The following is a 22,659-nucleotide window of genomic DNA, read 5'->3' on the forward strand; positions in this document are numbered from 1 at the left end:
GAAGAAAGCCTTACCGTATGGCTTGAAACAAGTTCGTTGAGCTTGGTATTGTCCAATCAACACTTATCTCATTAAAAGTGGTTTTTGCAGAAGAAAACATGACCCAACTATGTATACCAAAACTCATGAAGGTAAAATTATGATCGTTTTCCTTTATGTTGATGATTTGCTTTATACAAACAATATGATGCTAGAAGAAATCAAAGTAGCAATGCAAACATAATTTGATATTACTGATCTAGGGCTGATGAAGTACTTCTTAGGCAGTGAAATCCAACAATCTACTAATGGCGTTTTTGTTTGTCAACAAAAATATGCACTAAAATCCTCCAAAAGTTCAGATTGATTAATTGTAAACTAGCTAAAACTCCAATTGCTCCATGGACTAAGATGAGCAACCAAAATGAAGGACCACTAATAGATTCCACCTTGTATGAAATTCTTATTGGTAGTATGTTATATCTCACTGCAACTAGGCCTGATATCATGCTTGCAGCTAGTTTTGTTTACAGGTTAATGCAATCACCAAATATTGTCCATTGGAAGGCAAAAAAAAAGATCTTAAGATATGTTGCAAGGACCTTGGACTATGGCTTGTTCTACAGACATTTTGAAGATTGCTCACATTCAGGTTATACAAACATGATTATGCAGGTAGTTTAGATGATAGAAAAAGCACCTCAGGGTGTGCTTTTCACCTTGGAACCAATATGATCTCATGGGAATCTAAGAAACAACCCATTGTTTCAATATCTTTTGCAGAGGTAGAGTATGCATTTGCCACTTCAACATCCTGTCAAACTATGTGACTGAGAAAACTATTGAAGAATCTTTCAAATGTTCAGAAGGAGCAAACTCCTATTTACTATGATAACAATTTTGCAATTTATTTATCAAAAAATCACGTCTTTCACAAAAATAGAAAGCACATTGACACACCTTTTCATTTAATTCATGAGCTTGTCAATGAAGGAGATATCCGACCTGTTTTTTGTGGTTCAAAAGATCAACTTGCAGATATTTTCACAAAGCCATTGGGAAAAAATGTATTTGAATTTCAAACAGAGCAATTGGGTATTATAAGTCCCAATACTTGTAATTGTTAAAATTAGAAGGGGCGTTGAGATATTTAATCTCACTATGTGCTAGGTGTCATAGTCGGTTTTGTTTCATTTGAGTTTAGTTGGAACTTTGTCCATCCACTTATTGTTGTTTATTTCCTTGTCTCCTATGTACTCTCTTTAGCTAATTTTGAATGATAAGAAAGATTGTTAGCTCCATTCCACTTTGAGTTCTTTCTCTGTGTATTTTTTCCTCTACATTCTTTGTCAAATTTGACATCTCCTTACATTTCAGACATTGAAGCGAGTCAAAGTCAGCCATCTTGATTGAAAAGTGAACTAATAAGATCGAGTCATAAGTTTTGATTTCATATAATTTTCATATAGTTAAAACTATATTAGAATTCCAAAGGTGGTTACAAACAAGGATAGTAACACACCCTAAAATAAGTAAAATTTGATGTGTTTGGCAATTTTGTTCTGCGTGGGAATTAGTAAATGTGTTTGGTCTAAATACATTATATGTTCAAAAGAACTAGATAATTTTTTAATTGACGAATAGCATCATAAAAGATAATAACAACCTAAATATCTATTATTTGGGTAAATATTGACGACATTATAGATATTTTGTATGGTACAACTCCTTGATTTCCATGTTATTACTTTGATAACGAAAGGTCTTTGATTCCAATCTTTTCCCTTTAGTACATTTCTGGCACCACTGTTTTCTCCGTTCAATTATATATGAAGAATTATACCAATCGAATGCATTAAATTAAGGCTTCTTTACAATATGTTTACGAAGCTCAGAGCTTTGCGGTGTAGGTGATCGGGCATGTATGAAGCTCAGAGCTTTGTGGTCTAGGTGGTCGCGCTTGTACGAAGCTCAGAGCTGTCTGCTCTAGGTGCCCGGATTTGTATGCTCAGAGCTGTCTGCTCTAGGTGCTCGGATTTGTATGAATACAGAAATCTAGGTTGTAAACCTCCTATGGTGAAAGCTGGTATGTCCGGGCTTGTATCATTACAGAAATCTGGGTTCGAAACTCCTTGAAGTAGCCTGATGAAGCCAAGTGCCAGTCGTTTTGATGCCATAAAAAAACCCTGATTAAGCAGCTGTAGTTGGACGGAAGCAGGTATACTCCCTGGGATTTTATGAAAATTGATACAAACATGGAGAGAACAAGTAAACTCGCTTGCATCACCATGAGCACGCTGTTATGTTTATGTTCTGTTAATGTCGTTGCTCAACCAGGTACTATCCAACATTCTAAAACAACTTAGGATAGTTTTACTAGCAATTTTTTTGTGTTTTCGGCAACTTTTAAATGTTTTGAATGGTCATTGAAGCTTGTTTCCTGACTGCTTATTGGGTATTCAGTACTCATATTCTTTGACTGAAGAACTATTCTTTCATTAATTATTTGAATTTTCCGGATAGCAGGATTTCTGAGTATCGATTGTGGCGGGAAAACGAGTCACACTGATGAAAACTCTATAACATGGGTCACTGATACTAACTATATAGACGTCGGTCAAACAGCACACACTGGGAATGCAACATATGCGTCTTACTTGAAAAGACTACGCTTCTTCCCAAAGCCTCTCAACAGGTCTTGTTATGGGTTGCCTGTAGCTCCCAATAAGACTTACCTTTTAACGCTATGGTTTGCCGTTGGAAATTACAGTGAATTTGAAAACTCCTTTGCTTTCACTGTTGAGACACTTGGTATATTGGTTACGACTAACCTAACAATAAAAAACGAAGGTCCAGTTTATTATGACCGAATTTGGGTTAGTTCTGGCAGAATGCTGTATATTTGCTTGATCAGAACTCGGGAGACTGATGATCCCTTTATCAATGCTATTGGGTTGAGGACCCTCCGAGATGGAATGTATGGACAAGTTATGCCGGCAACAATGTTGAATGGACTATGGAGGGTTGATATTGGTGGAAATTCGACGGTCAGGTGAACATTTTCAAGTTCGTACATGTTTTATATGCGGAAATTATCAGCTGTAAAATTAAATTATTCGAATATTTTTAAGAGTATATTCAATACGAGTGAAATGTGTATTTCTTTTGTGACTTCTTAGCAAAGTGGAAAAGGGCATGAGATTTAAGACATCCTTTCATATTGATACTAGATATAAAGAATTTTGACGCGTAAAGGTCAATTCTGATGTATTACAGTTACTCTGTTGCGCTATTTTTTCTTTCTATTAAGGACCGACTGCACTGAATAGCTTTGGATGGTGATTTGAGCAGGTATCCGCAAGACAACTTCGACCGCATCTGGGTAACAGAGCACATAAATCCTAATTATTCAAATGTTGTACGGTATGCAAGTTCTCAAGAGCCCGTTTCAACGAAAAACACCAAAAATATTCCTCCAACTAAGGTCATGCAAACGGCATGGGTTATGAACCTGGACTACTATGGATTCACAATAGGATCAGGCATTGGGTGCTGGAAAACCTTACTTGTGTTATATTTTGCTGAGATCGAGATGTTAAATGCGTCTGAATCGAGATCTTTTTATGTCGAGATAAATGGGGAAAAACGGTCTGACATCATTACTATGGTATCAGATTACTCTGCCCTAGAGCTAACATTCGTATCGGATAAAGCGGATACCTTCCAATTTGACTTGTACAAGGCCATCAATTCGACCCGTGGTCCTCTACTGAACGCCTTTGAGTTTTTCGAGATACTTGATACGGAACGGGCAACATATTCACAAGATGGTAAGCGTTGTAACTATTCTACCTTATATTGTAATTACTAATGAAGTTCTCTATAACGCGAATTTTTGAAAGTCTTTAGGCGGGTTTCTCCGGTCGAAATCTAGCAGGAATTTATTGGAATCGCAAGTTTGAGAGGCTTGCAGGGGTTTTCCAGGATGCTGAATCCAAATATGCAGTTAAAAAACCATTTTAACTGCAACGAATCAAGATTTAACTTCAATTTCTTCCGCGGGATTCCGTCACCGGAATCTCCAAAAAAATCGCGTTATAGACAACTCCATTACTAATTATTTTTTCAAAAGTCATACTGTAATTACTTGTATTATAATTCAATGTCTAACAAATTAGTTTTTAAACCCAGTTGAAGCTCTTGAAGCTGTCAAGGGCAGGTTTAACATAAAAGATTGGATTTCCGATCCTTGCTTTATGATGGGGTGGCAAGGAATTATCTGTACTCCTGATAACAGCTCTTGGGCCATGAGAATTGTGGAAATGTAAGTTTAATTCTTCGATTTGTTTACAGTTCACTACTTGGCTGAAATTGTGAAACTGAAATGGTAAGACCTTAACGCAATCTTCTTCTTGACAGAAACTTATCCAGAAGGAATCTTAAAGGATTGGTTCCGAAGGATATTGGACAGCTGAATGCAATCGTTAACCTGTAAGCTGAATTTTCATTTTTTGCTATATTAAATCCTCATAGTGAATATTTCTAGTATAAAATACTACAAATACACATGACTACTATAAAATGTTTTCATGTACTCCTTTCATAAAAACACGAAATGTTCGTCTTCCCCTGGTTGTAGTGAAATCAGTCATGGCTTGTATCATGGCTATTCTTAAAATTTTTCGATAATTCTTAGTCGTGGCATTGATCGATTTGTGCCGAAATTGCCAGGTCACTTGATAATAATTATCTGATGGGCCCCTTCCCAAATTTGTCCAATTTAACCAAGTTGGAGCGATTGTAAGTACTCCCTTCTAAACATAAACGTTCACCTTGTTGGTTCTTTTTTCTTGAGCACATCCATTGTCATTTTTCAAAGAAAACTGCGGCCATTTCTCGCTTGTTGTGCAGACATCTGCAAAATAACAACCTCAGCGGTAGTGTTCCGGAGTGGCTATCAGAGCTCAAAAATCTTAAAGAGTTGTGCGTCTATCTGTCCTTTCTCTTTCTCGAATTAAAACAGAATTAATTACTGGTAACTTATATCATATTTATTTTTTGTCATCTGTGACAGGTTTATAGAGAACAACAATTTTAGTGGTGTAATTCCTCTGCAGCTTCTGGACATGCCTTCATTGGAACTGAAGTAATCTAATAATCTATATTTTATTAGTTTTTTTCAACATTAATTCCGATTCTAACAGTTTGATATTCAAAATTAGGGAAGGAACGTCCGCACACAATGTTAAGCAGAAATGGGTGAAATTCTGTGTAATCTCACTAAGGTAAGTTCATAAGTTCAGTGACTATCTTTATATTGTGTTCTTCAGATATTCTGGGAATCAGTACCTATGTATGCACGAGGGCGAATGTATCAAAAAAATTCAGGAAACCAGAAATAATTTAATGAAGCGCAAAGCTGTCCTCGGAATAACAATAAGTGGAGCTGTATTAATGGCTTTGTCGTTAATGGCGGGTATTGCTGTATACTGGAAAAAACTAGGGAAAAAAACGCACCTTCACGAAGGTCAGCAAATGACTTGAATTTTAGGAAATTCTAATAGCCCAAGTTTACAATAGGAAGCAGCCTACCAGTTTTCTTTCATAATTAATAAATTTACCGAATTGCAGAATCCTCAACGATTACGGTGCCAAATCCAATAGTATCCCGTGCCTTTAGTTTCGAAGAGATAGTTGCAGCCACAGAAAACTTTAGTCGGAAAATTGGGCAAGGGGGCTTTGGATCAGTGTTCTTTGGAAAGCTGCCGGAAGGGCAAGAGATAGCAGTGAAAGTGCTCTCATCGTTCTCCAAACAAGGTGTTCAAGAGTTTATGAATGAGGTAAGTCTGAGATTCATACAATATTTAACATGATTATATTTCTGTATTTGTTTATTTAATTTCATTGTAGTTTAGCTGCACTTATAGGTGACAAGGAAAAACCAAAATTTATAGTAATCAATGCGTGTCGCTGGATTTGCTTGATTAACAGATCGATCTTCTTTCTAGAGTCCACCATAAAAACTTGGTATCTTTACTTGGCTACTGTGATAAGTCTAGAGAGCTTATGCTCATCTATGATTACATGTCTGGAGGATCCCTAAGTGACCGCCTTTATGGTAAATATATATCTCACAGATATTGTCTGATTGAGTTGCTGCATATTAATATCATTAATATTATCAATTTTAAATTTATTTTCCAGGACCTGGAGCAGAAGTTTCCAAATTAAATTGGACAACAAGAATCAAGATAGCATTAGATGCAGCCCAGGGTAACGCCAATTCAGTGGATTTTTCTATAGCTCTTTCTATATAACTAAATATAATTAAATAGGTCGATCTTTACTTTATCTTCCAAATCGTACTTAACAGATTTCTTCTCTGATCGACCTGCAATTTATGTTTAAAGGACTGGAATATCTGCACGTGGGTTGCACTCCAAAGATACTTCACAGGGATATAAAAAGCGCTAACATTCTTCTAGACAGCAATTACAATGGAAAATTGGCTGATTTTGGTCTGTCAAAGATGATGGCAAATGATGGGGAGATTACTCATGTTACCACTGCGGTGAAAGGAACTCCAGGATACCTCGATCCAGAGTAAACTATACATATAATTTGCACTTTCTTTGCAATATTGCTCAAACTTAATCAAAATCAATTGAGTGTCAGGAGCAAAGGAAAATGTTAATTTTTGTACGGGAATGCATTTACAGGTATTTTCGCACACACATGTTGACCGAAAAGAGTGATGTATATAGTTTTGGAGTGGTTTTGTTAGAGATCATCTGTGGAAAACCGCCAATAGATATAAAACTTCCAGAAGAGGAACGTATCCTCATCCAATGGGTAAGAAATCGATAATAATTTAATGCAGCATGCCCCACTCAACAATATAATACATGATTTTGAAGTGTATTTATATATGTAATGTATATTATATATGTAATGTATAGGTGACGCGGTTTGTTTTGGATGGAAATCCTGGCGAAATAGCGGTTTTCGCAGACAAGAAGTTGGATGGAAACTATGACATCAATTCGATCACCCGTATGGCCAAACTAGCACTCAGATGTGTCAGGAATAGACCATCATCCAGGCCCAACGTGAGTGAAGTAGTTGCAGAGATAAAAGAGGTTATCATACATGAGAATGGCAATAATGCTACACTTCCAATTTCAGAAAGCAGTGGAGATTTGCAACTCGCACCCCTTCATTCCGGAGTGAGGTCCAGCGGCATCAAAGATATGCAGAGGGATGATAATAGCTCCAACCTCGCTCAAGTAGGAATATGAGTTGTAATGTTAAACAGTATGCGCTTAGACTGGTCAAGGCAGCAATGTACATACCTAATTTTTTTAATGTCATTCATTATTTAGCATATCATGTTAATGCGCATATATCTCATTTTTTTAAATAGACCATGCATATTGGATATCAATTTAATATTAGATGGACCTGTATAACCACTTATAGTTGATAAGAAGAAATAACAACATGGATACTCTGGTTCACATTTCTGGAATCAATTATCACCACCGTCTGTGCGGCCATTCACGTTAGGATCAAAGGATGAGTTAGAGAATCTTTTGTCTCGTGTCAAAAAATTGTTGAAAATTTACGATAAGTCCATAACAGACATACAAAACAAATGCTCTTTTTTTTGCTCTGTTCTGAACACAGAAAACTGAAAAATCGTTTGCTGGAAACGGTGTTGCAGCGACGTAGTTTGGTGTTGCAGCAACGGTGAATAACACTATTTTTAACACAGAATAATACTCTATTTTTTAACATAGCGGAATACGATGTTACAACATCGGTGAAACTGGTGTAACAGCAACAGAAAAAAACTTGTGTTTATTAAAATAAACTAACATTTACAGATTCGTCCCTCTCTCACAGCAAACAACCATAAAACGAAATTACATTCAAAATATCTGCATATCTGCACTGCTGTGCATTTTTTCCTTTCTTTTCTCTGCTATGCTGCTGTGTCTACTCCTGTTGTGCACTGCTTTGTGTTTCACTATTCTGGAAGTATTTTTCTTCACGCTGCTACGTGCTCTCCTCTGCTCTTTTGTTTATTCTTATGCTAACATCAAAACAGAACTGCTGTGTGATGTATTTATATGCTAAAACATATCTGATTTAAACAATAAAATAATACAAAATATCTTCTAATGCCTATCTCCGTAATGAATGCAGCAAGGCAGTTGCAGGGGAATTCAATTCTTAGAGTTTAATGCACATTAATGTGCAAAATATTAGGCGTGACTTTGATGCACCGAACAACCTGGAGTATTTACTGCAAATCAAATTCCTATCCAACTGTTCATCGTTGCAGTTGGAATTAAATTCCAACACTCCCCCTTAATTTCAACTACTGCATACTGAGACATTTCCTGAAATGATCAAAACCTTTCTTTGCTAATGGTTTTGTCAAGATGTCAGCTAGCTGATCTTCTATTCTGCAGTGCTGCAAAACAATCTCACCATTGTTAACCAATTCACGTATGAAGTGAAATTTGGTGTCTATGTGCTTTGTTCTTTTATGAAAAACAGAGTTTTTAGACAATGCTATTGCTGAGCTATTGTCACAGTAAATGGTTGTACCCTTTTTTTGTTCATGACACAAATCTCTGAGAACTCTTCTCAGCCATACTGCTTGGCATGCAGCTCTTGTTGCTGCCACATACTCTGCCTCTGTTGTTGACAAAGACACAACTGGTTGCTTCTTGGAAGCCCATGAGATGGCTCCCGATCCCATATGAAACACATATCGCGATGTGCTTTTCCTATCATCAACACTTCCAGCCCAATCACTGTCAGTGTAACCTGTCAACATGAATCTTTCAGAACAGGAGTATAAAATACCAAACCCCTTTGTTCCATTCACATACCTTAGAATCCTCTTGGCTGCCTGCCAATGAGTCTCTTTCGGTCTTTCCATAAATCTGGAAATTAAACTCACAATGTCTGGCCTAGTTGCAGTCAAGTACATAAGGTTGCCAACTATGCTCTTGTACAGTTTTGGATCAAAATATTTGTTGTTGTCTTCTTTGGTCAATTTCAACCCTACTACAGTTGGAGTCATAGCTGCTTTCTTGTTCTGCATGTTAAATTTCTTCAACACTGCTTCTACATATTTATCTTGAGAAATGAAAACACCATTTTTACTTTGGTTTACTTCAATTCCAAGAAAATATCTTAAGAAGCCCAAGTCAGTCATTTCAAATTCACTTTTCATGACTTCTTTAAAATCAGCAATGAGAGAAGCATCATTGCTAGTAAAAATCAAATCATCTACATATAAAACAACAATAATAATATTACTGTCATTTTGTTTTATGTAGAGTGTGGGTTCACCATCACACTTATCAAACTCATTCTCAATCACATAAGTGTCTATTCTGCTGTACCATGCTCTCGGAGCTTGCTTCAGCCCATAAAGAGCCTTCTTCAGTCTACAAACTTTATGCTCTTGGCCTTCAACTTCATAGCCCGGAGGTTGATCAACATAAACCTCTTCTTTTAACACTCCATTCAGGAATGCAGATTTAACATACATCTGATAAATCTTCCCTTTGTGTTGTGCTGTAATAGACAACATTGTTCTCACTGTTTCCATCCTTGCTACTGGTGCAAAGGTTTTATCATAGTCTTTGCCTTGTTGCTGCTTGTAGCCTTTCACAACAAGTCTTGCTTTGTGCCTGTCAATCTTACCTTCAACATTGCTTTTGGTCTTATAGACCCACTTAACTCCAATGGCATCCTTGCCTTTAGGGAGGTCCACTAACTCCCATGTTTTACTCTTCTCAATTTCACCAATTTCTTCATTCATTGCTTCAATCCATTTATCTTCATTTACATCGTCTTCAAAATGAATTGGGTCATCAACATGACAATACAAAGCAAATAATGAATTCAAACCGGTATTGTTACTTACCTCTCCTTGTTCATAAACCTCATTCAAATTTCTGAATCTTGGTCTTCTTGGTGTGCATGGAGTTCCATCCGAACTTGAGGGTATTTCGAATCCCTATGGTGTGCTTGGAGAAGCACTTCCTTGACTTCTTAAAGCTATTCGAATTCCAGCTTGTGGTGTGGTTTGTTGTACTTGGTGTGGTGGAGGAGGAGCCATCAAGGAAGGATTATTTGCTGCTCTCCCTTTCTCTTCTTCTTCATGAGACACAATTGTCTTCACATTCACTGTTTTTTCTAAGCTTCCATCCCAAGCTTCATCCTCAATGAACTGCACATCTCTACTTACTATTAACTTCTTGGTGGATGGATTATAGAGTTTGTATGCTTTTGACTCATCACAATAGCCAATAAAGACACACTTCTCCCCCTTACTATCAAGCTTTGCCTTAGCTGATCCGGTACATGTGCATATGCTACACAACCAAATACTCTCATGTGAGTGAGAGTTTGTTTTTGACCACTCCATGCCTCTTCTGGTATTTTGTTCATGACAGCTTTAGTTGGGCATCTATTCAAGATGTAAACTGTGCAAGTAACAGCTTCTGCCCAATACTCATGCGGCAAGTGTTTTGCCTTCAGCATACTTCTGACCATGTCAAGAATGGTCCTATTCTTTCTTTCAGCAACACCATTTTGCTAAGGTGTATACCTTGCGGTAAACTGCTTTTGTATGCCATTCTCTCTGCAAAAACATAGAAAGTCTTGGGAGATATACTCTCCTCCTCTATCTGTTCTGAGCACTTTGATATAATGCCCACACTGCTTTGCAACAAGAGTTTAGAAGTGGCGGAATTTCTCAAACACTTCACTCTTCCGTTTCAGCATATACACCCATGTTTTTCTAGTGTAATCATCAATGAAGGTTAAAACATGTTTATTTTTGGCAAATGATGGTATTTGCATCGGTCCGCACACATCAGAGTGAACAATTTCCAAGGGTGCTTTTGCCCTTATACTCTTTCCTACTGGAAATCTTTCTTTGTGTTGCTTGCCCAAGATGCAGCCTTCACAAAGGCTGTCCGGTTTCTCAATCAACGGCAATCCCTTTACCATTCCCTTTCTGTACAATAGATTCAGGTCTCCGAAATTGAGATTTCCAAATCTCAAATGCCACAACCAATTCACATCTTTCACCTGTTCCTGAAAGACTTCTTGTGTTACAGCCGCAATAGTTCTTCCTTCCTTCAAATCTGCCCTGAGTTTGAGAGGAAACATTCTATTGCTGGTCATCTGCACCTGTGCAATGATCTTCTTACTTGGAGGTATGTCTCTGATTTTACATGTATCATCTTTGAAGAACATGATGTAACCTTTGTCAATGAGCTGTCTAATGCTCAAAAGATTACATTTCAGACCAGGTATATAGTATACCTCTGGTACAATCATCTGTTCTCCATTTTTTGCTCGAATACATACTCTGCCCTTACCCTTGACAGATATCTTATCATCAGTCCTTGTTGTTACCTTAGATTTCACATTTTCATCCAGATTGGAAAACATTGCAATATTTCCAGTCATGTGATTACTACAACCTGAGTCTAAGAACCAAAAATCTTCTTTTTTGTCTTGTGCTATGTTACATGTAAACAACACGTTCTTTGGGTTCTTATATTCTTCATTTGCAAAATTAGCATTCTGCCTATTATTCATGTCACTTTGTTTTTTCCTACATTCATTGGCATAGTGCCCATATTTCTTACAATAATGACATTGGACTTGCGATTTGTCATACCTTTGTCCATGAGCTTGCTGTTTGCTTGAACCTTCGGCTTGGTTTTGATTGCAACTCCTTCTGCTTGTGCTAGCAGGATAATTTCTCCTCTGTTTTCGCTTCTTCCATGACCTCTGTTATTTTCTCTGCCTCGACCTCTTCTTTGGCCAAAAGACATCTGAGTCTTGAATGCTTGCTCAAATGAGGAATCTGTTCCTCTACTCAGTCTGTGTTCATGAGACAAAAGAGAAGCACTCAGTTCATCTACCGTGAACTGTGAGAGATCTTTTGTTTCTTCTATTGCTACCACAATAGATTCAAACCTTGAGGGTAAACATCTCAATATTTTCTCTACAATCCTTCTATCTTCAAGAATCTCACCATGAGATCTTATCTGGGTTATCAAACCAATAACCTGAGTGAATAATGAATCTATTGTATCAAATTTCTTCATGCTGAGATTTTCAAAGTCTCTCCTCAACATCTGCAACTTTGCAGTCTTCACCTTCTCCATGCCTTGATAGGCAATTTTGAGAATATCCCATGCCTCATTAGATTTTGTTGCTGCTGCAATCCGCGGAAAAACACTTTTATGTACTGTTTGCAAGAGGAAAAAGAGGGCTTTGGCATCATTATTTCTGTCGCCCTTCAACTGGTCTCTTTCTGCTATTGTCAAAGCAGCCAGTGATGTTGCATCTACAGGTTCAACATAGCCAGTTTCAACGAACTCCCATAGTCCTTGAGAAGCAAACAATGCTTTCATTGTTATGGACCAATAACTGTGATTTTTCCCATTAAACTGTGGCAGTTGGGAATTTTTCAAACCTGTTCCAGCATCTGCCATCTTAACCTATACTGGTAAAGAAGAGATACTGACTGTATAATGAAAACAAGCAAAAACTTTCTCTGCTAGAAAAAATCTGCTCAACAAACTTCTTACAACTCCTATAGTGAAAAACAATCTCTGTTTTTGACTCACTGAGTGCCTAGACCAGCTCTGATACCATGTTGAAAATTTAAGATAAGTCCATAACAGACAGACAAAAAAATGCTCTGTTTTTTACTCTGTTTTTAACATAGAAAATTGAAAAATCGTTTGTTGGAAACGGTGTTGCAGCAACGTAGTTTGGTGTTGCAGCAACGGTGAATAACACTCTGTTTTTAACACAGAACAATACTCTGTTTTTTAACACAGTGGAATACGATGTTACAGCATCGGTGAAACTGGTGTAACAGCAACAAAAAAAAAAAAACTTGTGTTTATTAAAATAAACTAACTGTTATAGATTCGTCCCTCTCTCACAGCAAACAACCATAAAACGAAATTACATTCAAAATATCTGCACTGCTGTGCATTTTTCCCTTTCTGTTCTCTGCTATGTTGCTGCATCTACTCCTGTTGTGCACTGCTGTGCGTTTCACTGTTCTGGAAGTATTTTTCTTCACGCTGCTGCGTGCTCTCCTCTGCTTTTTTTTTATTCTTCTGCTAACATCAAAACAGAACTGTTGTGTGATGTATTTATATGCTAAAACATATCTGATTTAAACAATAAAATAATACAAAATATCTTCTAATGCCTATCTCCATAATGAATGCAGCAAGGCGGTTGTAGGGGAATTCAATTCTGAGAGTTTAATGCACATTAATGTGCAAAATATCAGGCGTGACTTTGATGCACCGAACAGCCTGGAGTATTTACTGCAAACCAAATTCCTGTCCAGTTGTTCATCGTTGCATTTGGAATTAAATTCCAACAAAAAATAAAAACTCATAAACCATCGCACCCAAAACTGGAGATCGGAATGTACACAGGTTTAATGAGTGAGAGGTATGTTAATGTGATAAAAGGAATATTTATATTATATTTTCCTATACTCTTTAAACACATAGTTATTGGTTGATAAAATGATGATTGCTTTACATGATTATAGGTGAGATACCTAAGTACGATTTTCCCTTTCTCCTATTTTAAACGTGTCTGAGAGATTTAATGTACAAAAAATTGGTTTTTTAATATTCTTGATATTGATAGGTTAAATAGATGATTGCATTATTTATGTTTCTAATGTGAATATTCGAGTTAATGTTTTATTTAGCATCACTACAACATCAATAAGGTGGTGGTAAGGTGGTGGTAATGTTACTACGGTTTTGTTTTGTTTTTGTATTTTTTTCACATTATCACTAAATATATTTTTTTTTATTGCCCAAAAATAGCATATGCTTATTTGTAAAAATAACATTTTTTAAAAATTGAAAAATATTTAAAAGAATGATTTAATTATTAATAATTTACTTTTATCGGGCGAATTATTTACAATGTTTCTCCATGGCCTTTGCACAATCAAATAAAGAGAGTTGAGGTTTAAAAGTTAACTTACACGTGACACAAAAGAGATAGCATGAAAAAGGTAAAATGCGAACACACATCGATAAAATTATAATTTTTAAAAATTGAAGACCATTGTTTGGACTTGGACAAAGTAGCCCCTCAAACTTACTTTCGACCAAATCATAAGTATGTTTTGAATTTAACTCATATTTTTTTTCAGATCCAACCATGAATCCTCTGACACTAGAGACACAAAAAAAAAACTTATGGGGAACAAAATCAACACTTAACTTTTGCGCTTAATTTAAAATTCTATTTTGTTTTTTACAAATTAATTTATAAAGAAATTTAATAAACAAGTAATAAAGTACTGAGAAAATAAATAGTAGAAATATACCTAAACCAAACATGGTGGAAAAGGCATGAGAGACTTTCCTATAGTCTCTCATTCTTATGAATTTTTCTCCCTTCAAATAATGTTTATGATACATATAAATACATGAGAAAGTTGTCTCAAGATAGTGCATTTATCTTGAACAAACTTGATTGAGATACATTCTCAACAAAACACTAATCTAGGAGAACTAGTTGGAAAGAATCTCTCATTCTAACTGAACTCCCTAATTTGAGGAACTAACTCCTATTTCTCAAGATTTGATTTATTTAATTATAATTTGGGATTTATAATTGTTTTATTATGAGAGCAAGGCTAACATTCCTCCCTTAATGATAAATCCAAAATAAGAACAAGGAACCCTCTTCCAAGTTCTCAAGTTGATCCTCAAAAGACATTTGCCTAAAAAACTGCCAAAGTTGGATGCTGAAGAAACTGCAATATGAATAGACCATGAGTAAGATGCATGTTTGATTCATCTCTGAATGTCGCTTGACAACTCCATCATGTGCTAAGATGCAAAAGGATCCAATTGTCCTTTGCTTGAAATCAGCATCCTGTGTCCACTAAAAAAATTTGATGAACGTCCACTGCCGTATTTGCTTTTCCACTGACAAAAGTTGATGAATTCCCATTGGCGGATTTGTTGATGATGATTGCCCACTGGCTAATGATGTTGAAAAACAACTCACTATTGCTTTTGTTGTGTTTGAAAACTGTTCACTGTTGACTTTGCTATCGATTATCCGCTGGCGATTTTTTTGATGCTCACTTGCTGATGAAAATGCCCACTGGCTACTTTGCTGATGTTGTCGAGACTTTCAGTCTGACAACAACTATCAATTTCATTGACATTTTCCCCCTTTTGTCAGCTGAAAGGAGAGAATCTTTTTCAAATTATTTCTAAACTCTGCCCCTTCAAGTGTAGGAGGGTTTCATTGGTGGACTCCCCTGTTCAACTACACGAGAGTACCATCTTCATTTTTACTTTTGGCTGCAATATGTGTGAGTGAATTCGATTGTAAAACTTATACAATCTTCTGACCGTGGATGACCATTCTAGGGATCAATCAATGAATAATTGATCTTCAATCTATTTGATTGTTGTTGTTTGTCACATTGTGCTGATGAATGATTTGACTTGCCACAATGGTGACAAGGGTGGAAATCAAAACACTGGTCTTCCAGATGACCAGTTTTTTTGGCATTGAAGGGATTTTGGTTTTGACTGCAACTTCAGTTTGCACACATGTCTGTTTGTCTGCAACTTTAGTTTGTGTGTATTTCTGTTTGTCTTCAACTTTCTCAGAACTAGCCGATGTGATTTGTGCAAGAAACCCTGCACTGACAAACTTAATGGGCCTTGAATAATCTGGGGTATGCAAGTTGGAGTCATCTTTGAGATACCCTAAGCCCTGTCAATTTATGTTACTTTGGATTTCTTAACATGGCTTGATGACTGTTTGGAAGAAAGTTGAACTAGATGAGGGACCACTTCGACACTTGAATTTGGTTGGATCACTGACTTGGAATCACCAACTGTATTTGTATTGTTCAAAGACTTAGAAGCATCACTCTTCACTAGCAACTCAGTTCTTTGTAGTTGTGACTCCAGTTGAATGAACTCAATCATTTCATCTGCATGTTGAATATGCACTTGAATATCAGAAAGAGTTGTTTTGCTGATTTTCACCATGTCGCTAACTGATGATAAAATCAAATTGTTAAGAATTTGGGACAGTTGAATGTGTGTTTTCATGTTAGCTTACTCACTTTGAAAATACTTGCTAGAGTTTTATAACTTGGTTGCTTGAACTCTTGATTTCATGCTCGCTTGATGATGATCACTTTGCTTGAATGCTTCACTGAAACTTTGTGAATGCTTCAATCAACTTCACACTGGCTCGTTTGCTGTAGATGTCGTGCTTGGAACTTTCATACTTAATTTTGACACACTCGCTTGCTTGGTTGTTTGAATGACATGCTCGCTTGCTTTTTTGTTTGAATGACACACTCCCTTGATTTATTGCTTATTTCACTTGCCTTAAAGACTGGCTTGATTTGATGCTCACTTGAAGAATAGAATACTAGAATTCATACTCATTTGATGATGCTTTTTTTCTAGATGGCTTGCTTGAACTTGCTTGATTGATTACTCACACTTTGTTCTTTCTTGAATGTACTCACTGAATGCGCTGATTTTGAAAAAGGAAGGGTGTCAAAATCTATCGAAAATGCACCCAAGAAACAAATGACAAGTTCAATCTTGATGACTCAGTTGAAAACTTACTTGACTTAATGTATTCACCTTAACAATTCAAATTAAGGTTTCGATTACAACTGAGAATGCACCCGTACAATTAAGTTAAAAAAAAATATCTGCAAGTGATACAAAAAGTGTTGATCATGTTGATGTCGTCTTGGTTTGAAATGCTTGATTTTGTAGCGTCCTTAACTTGATTCCTTTGATTACATGATGTGAAATGTGATTGCTTTGAAGATCATCTTATCAAGTTGATAATGTGACGCTTTGTGCTTGTGTACTTAAGCTTGATTACAGGAGCTTGATTAAGCGTTCTTATACTTAAGTTTGCTTATGTGCATGTAGTTGTTTAAGCATAATACAAAGAGAACATTTTGATAATCTGAATACAAGTCATGCACACACATTCATTACACACAGTGTACTGAAGATCCCCTTATTGAATTTCAGGCGGATCTAGGACACAAGCACTACAAAAATTATGATTTTATTAATTATTGGAGTACATCATTCTTCAATGTCACAACTTTGTCGTAGAAACTTCTTAATGAGAATGTCACGCTTGCAAACTTTGGAAGCAAATTATCTTCAAAAACTACTTGCACTGACTCAATCGCTCTCAAAATAAAATATTACTTTGAATTACAATAATGACTTTCACTTATCACTCCAAATACAAAAATAAATTTATCTTATCACTCCAAATACAAAATATGCCCTCAATATTACATACCACTCTTATCCCTCTATAAAAAAAATTTATGATCACTCTTTAAAAAGCCTTTATGATCATGCTTTTACATACTTTCCATTAAAATAATGTACTGAACTTTATGAAGTCACTTTATAGAGAGTGATTAAAGGCTTCCTTTTAAACTTAAAAAGTATACGCACCATTCGATTCCTTTGAGATATCAATCGTTGAATTTGGCTTTAACGAAAAATTTTCCACTGTATACCTTGAATGGTCATCGCTATTCACATTTACCAATTCAAAATGTGTTTATTATCAAACTTTCCAGCAAAGTCATTGAGGTTTCTTGAACCAGAAACAATCCACGCAAGGCAAGCATGTATTCCAGCGAAGGCAACAATGATTTTTGGGTTGCCCATTCACCCTGTTCATCACTATTGATCTACGTGGAAATAATACTTATGACAGACTCCACGCAGGTGCTCTTTTGACACTCCGCTCCACTACACTCGAAGCTAAAAAAACGACAGAGTCCACGCAAGTACTCTTTTCACCACACAGATTTTCTCCATCACAGATCTCCACATGCAGGTTCTGCACTCCAAATAATATTTTTTTCTGTAGTAATGGCTTGAAGATGAATGGAAAGTTATTACCTTAAACTGTAGTGTTCTCAGCTCTTGTAGAGTAAAATCTGTAGCCTCCTGTCGTGACTTCTGGTATCCTCTCGCCAAGATCCAGAGCAGCTCCTTCTGATCCGAAAATGTTGTTGGGAGATCCATGCTATGACTTCCACGATGTAGTATCACAAGCACGCTCCTCACCACAAGCACAAACAACCTTCATTTTTGGTCTCTACCGGAATGTTGCTAACCACAGGGACTACCCCAGGAGCACAGGAATCTCAAAATTTGGTGTGGAAAATTCCATGAACCCATACCATAGCTTGAATCTCTTCTACGATTTTGTCAATATTCAGAAAAATGATTGCTGTCAAACTGCATTTCAGAAAAACTGGAGGCTTATGGAAGCGTGAAGCAATCTCTAAGAAAATAAAATTAAATTACACACTGTAAATTTTCTATTCAAAAAACTAGCAGCCTATGACCACAATTTTAATCTCCTCTACGATTTTGTTAATATTCAACACAAAATGTATGGCTCTCTTAAGAAAACTCAGCCTTGCAGTATCGAATTTCGACTCGCTGTAATGATCAAACTTGAAATTCCCTCACAACGATGACCAGTTGGGAAGTCATTTGACCATCAAGCTTTCAAATGCCATCGAATTTGAAAACACATCTGAAAATTGTGATATCTTTGAGGGCATAGGCCATAGATGAAAATTGCGATATCAAATTTGGCTTCTTTCACTCAACGCTTCGAAAAAACCCATCATTTATGAAAGATCCTCTTTTCTTTGAGAGGGTATCTCTCAATGGTCAGGTTCACCTCGAGCTTTTTGCGCAGGTTTGGATGTTGCTGCTATAAAAGAAGATCACTCAAGAAAGAAACTCCCTCTCCTTGCTTCCACGGTGTCGTCAGCACTCTTTCCTTCAAATCAACTCATTTAGACAAACAAATGATCCAGTGAGGAAATCTACCACGTTGCCGCTGCATCCATTCGATCATTCGAATTGGATGAATGCCTGGTTGCCATTCGATCGAACATTGACCTTGGCATTGACAATTTTCCTGAAAAACTTCCCAGTTCGATAAGCTCTTCCTCCATACACTCACAACAAATCACTAAGGTGCAGTATCTTCGGTGGCGACCCAGTGTACGGCAACTGCAACTGGCTAGCTGTGGAATCCATTCTACCCAAGCTTCAATTAAGAGTTTCCAGGCACAGAAATTATATAGATTTGAAATGCTCAGACCCTAAAAACTAAAAATGTCGAAAAACACCAAACCCGTTGAGATCCAAAGCACCCAATGACTCAACCGGATTACAGAATATTAAAACATGAACTTCGCAATCAACCCTTGTGAGCCTCAAATCACAAGAAAAAAATAACGATGGAATCTATCAAATCCGACCCTCAAACTTCAAACGCTATATAATTACCAACAACGTCAAATGGCCCAAAAAATTATCGAACCTCTGTCAGCTTTGAACCACACTCCAAAGGCTCAATATTCAAAAGCCTTCCTCGAAAAACTAGTATCTTCATCTTCCTCGAAAAACTAGTATCTTCATCTTCGGAATTTGTGTCCGGCGAATAAGAAAAATACCACACAGTTCCACATTGTTACACAATAGATTCGATTACACTCTTTCATGGTTCAAAATAATAGGCTCTGATTACCAAATAAAGAAATTTAATAAACAAGTAATAAAGCACTCAGAAAATAAGTAACAGAAATATACCCAAACCAAACATCGCAGAAAAGGCATGAGAGACTTTCCTGAAGTATCTCATTCTCATGAATTTTTCTCCCTTCAAATAATGTTTATGATACATATAAATATATGAGCAAGTTGTTTCAAGATATTGCATCTATCTTGAACAAACTTGTTTGAGATACATTCTCAACAAAACACTAATCTAGAAGAACTAGTTGGAGAGAATCTCTCATCCTAACTAAATTGCTTAGTTTGAGAAACTAACTCCTAATTCTCAAGAATTGATTTATTTAAGTATAATTTTGGATTTATAATTGTTTTATTATGAGAGTGAGGCTAACAATCTTTTCAAAATGGTCCTAGTTTTGTGCTACATGAAAACACATAAAAAAATCATACTGTCATTTTTCACAATAAACAAATAAGTTTATCTCATTTTTGTACAATAAACAAAAATTATATAGTAATAATGTGCAAAAAGAACAAGGGTAGTGACATCGTCAATCACATGGGATAATCCATTAGGAAGAACATAAATCATTACAACCATCCTCTACTTTTTTCCATTGTATTACGATAACAAATTTCATCAAAAACAATAATTTCTTGGGTGAACAAGTTTGCTCTCATAGAGAGACTCCATCTAGAAATACATTTAATTTTTTATGTTATTTTGTAATCTTTAAATACTAGAAAGGCTTAACACAAAGGTGAATATATCATAAAGGAGCAATGCAGAGCAATGGTTGTCATTCAATTGGCTAATGATGTTAGTAGCCTTACAAAAATTTAGTTGGTTGTACTACTAGTATTTATGATACAATTTCACAATTGATGGATTTTCACAAAAAATAAGTTGAACATCAATGAACTACAATTCTGTAGGCAACAACAAATTTCTTACATGAAATAGATTTGAGCATGGCTTTGAAGCTATCAATGGCCTAGTTGTATGATTAACTACACATTTGTAATTATTAACTACATGGTTGTATGATCATGCATTTATAATGCAATAACTCAAAATGGAATGGAAATCTTAAAGAATAGTTAAGAACATTATTGTTCTGTAGTTGCTAACAGTCATGCAGAAGTAATTACTACTTTATCATCATATAGTTAAATCTTATCCTATAAGAGCTCAACGAAATGGGATATTGTAGCAGGTTACATCTACCATTTCTTTCCCTCATTTTTCTCTAGTTCACTCTTTTGTCTCCCTTCTTGCATTTGAAAGATTTTAGACTTTTCTCAAAATATACAAGTTCCTAATGACATCTTCAAAATGTAGTTATCATAAAATTCCCAAGAAATTTTCCAAAGCTTTGCTTTAGAAGTTTACATGCTATGAGTAAGGTTGGAAAGGACATTTTTAGCATATATTTGTGATAAAATGGACAAGATAAGTTTCCAAAGTTTTCTTTGCAATTTTACAGGCTATTATTGGCTATAACAATGGACTTTTCTAAGAATATGTTAATTATCATTCAAACATGATGCAAATGGTACACGATGGTACAAAAGTATCAGTGTTCTAATCTATGAACAATGACCATTGCACCAATATTATAAGGCATCACAGTGCTCTTTGGATAGTGTGTAGAGATTTCTCAACAAAAAGTTGAGTTTGGGTAAAGCTTGATTGCCTGGAATTTCGAGAGATTAAATGAGAAGCTACAAGTGAGAAGGCTTTAGGAACTGAGAAGTCAAATGAGATGACCTCATCCTTTTATACGCCACCACGAAAATGGAAGACTTCATAAAGAACTCGAGGCAAAGGGATTATAAAATTTATAACCAACAAAGCCCAATCAAGAAAAGAGTTCCAAATGACAGTGGACCAACCTTGGTGTAAGACTCGGAATGCTTGCTTGAGAATAACTTGAACTTAAAATAATAGACACTAATATGCACATCTCTAGATGTGCTACAGACGTGCATCCATTTGACCGGATCATCCTCATAAAAATAACAAGCCAAAAATTACATTTTAGGCTATAAACTTCAGTAGTCCCATTGAATTTTCAATGCATTTACTTGAATGTTGAATGCTTAATGGATATCCTCAAGCCAAATTCAACATAACAAATCTTCATCTAGAAAAATCTTCAATAAATTCCTCCAACCCACATTTAACCCAACATATCACTCATTTAGACAACAAGCATTGACAATAGGTCAATTAAGATTTAACACTTATCCAATTTCTCATCATGCATGAGTTCAAAAAAATTCATTGCTAGAGATACTTAGAGACACAACACTATTTGAATATTTCATAATGCATAAATCCACAACCTTGTTATTCATGCTATGAATTATGCATAAAATTCTCACCATGCATGAGTTCACATAAATTCATTGCTAGAGATACTTATGAACACGACCCTATCTGAATAGCCCATAAATGCATAAATATGTAGTCTTGTTATTCATACTATTAATTATGCATCTCATTTTTGCCAACAAAAAAAAACCAACATAACTATTTAGGATGCATCGATGACGTAATGATAGGAAATTAGCATAAAAGGTAAATACCCCATGGAACAAATACATATAATTAGTAGTTGATGTTTCAATTCCATTCCATTTGTAAAATTCTTCAATTTATAAATGATTACATGGAACACCAACTCATTTTCAACTCTATTATATGGAACACACAAAAATATCAGCTAACAGGAGCTACTACGATGAAAATTAATTATTTAACAATTATTTCAATAATCAACTCTTAGTCTACTCTCCAAAGGATCCCTGAGAGGGATATTTGATAGGAGAGCACTTGCACAATAAAATTATATTAGCTAAAACGATATACTTTGAAAAGTGATCCTTGTGATGCATCTCACATACACAGTAACATATAATACTATATATATATATATATATATAGATGCAATCCATGATGCGGTTTCGGTAATAAATTAATAATTGAGGATGTGAT

The 22,659-nt window shown here is 35.8% G+C and overlaps 1 protein-coding gene across 1 annotated transcript; it reads left to right on the top strand.

Moving 5' to 3' along the window:
• Positions 1-1,868: 1,868 nt before the first annotated feature.
• LOC149188307 (putative LRR receptor-like serine/threonine-protein kinase At1g67720) lies at positions 1,869-7,277 on the top strand. Its single transcript, XM_089409920.1, has 15 exons — positions 1,869-2,316; positions 2,506-3,031; positions 3,331-3,809; positions 4,171-4,303; positions 4,399-4,470; positions 4,711-4,779; positions 4,891-4,962; positions 5,054-5,125; positions 5,310-5,506; positions 5,611-5,819; positions 5,971-6,097; positions 6,193-6,252; positions 6,390-6,582; positions 6,699-6,831; positions 6,939-7,277. The coding sequence occupies exons 1-15, from the start codon at positions 2,217-2,219 to the stop codon at positions 7,275-7,277; spliced, it is 2,781 nt and encodes a 926-aa protein (XP_089266046.1). The 5' UTR covers positions 1,869-2,216.
• Positions 7,278-22,659: the final 15,382 nt, after the last annotated feature.

The sequence above is a fragment of the Pinus tabuliformis genome, chromosome 3_1, assembly GCF_031772625.1.
Source record: "Pinus tabuliformis cultivar Carrire ecotype Pingquan chromosome 3_1, CPIR1, whole genome shotgun sequence".
NCBI classification, from domain to species: domain Eukaryota; kingdom Viridiplantae; phylum Streptophyta; class Pinopsida; order Pinales; family Pinaceae; genus Pinus; species Pinus tabuliformis.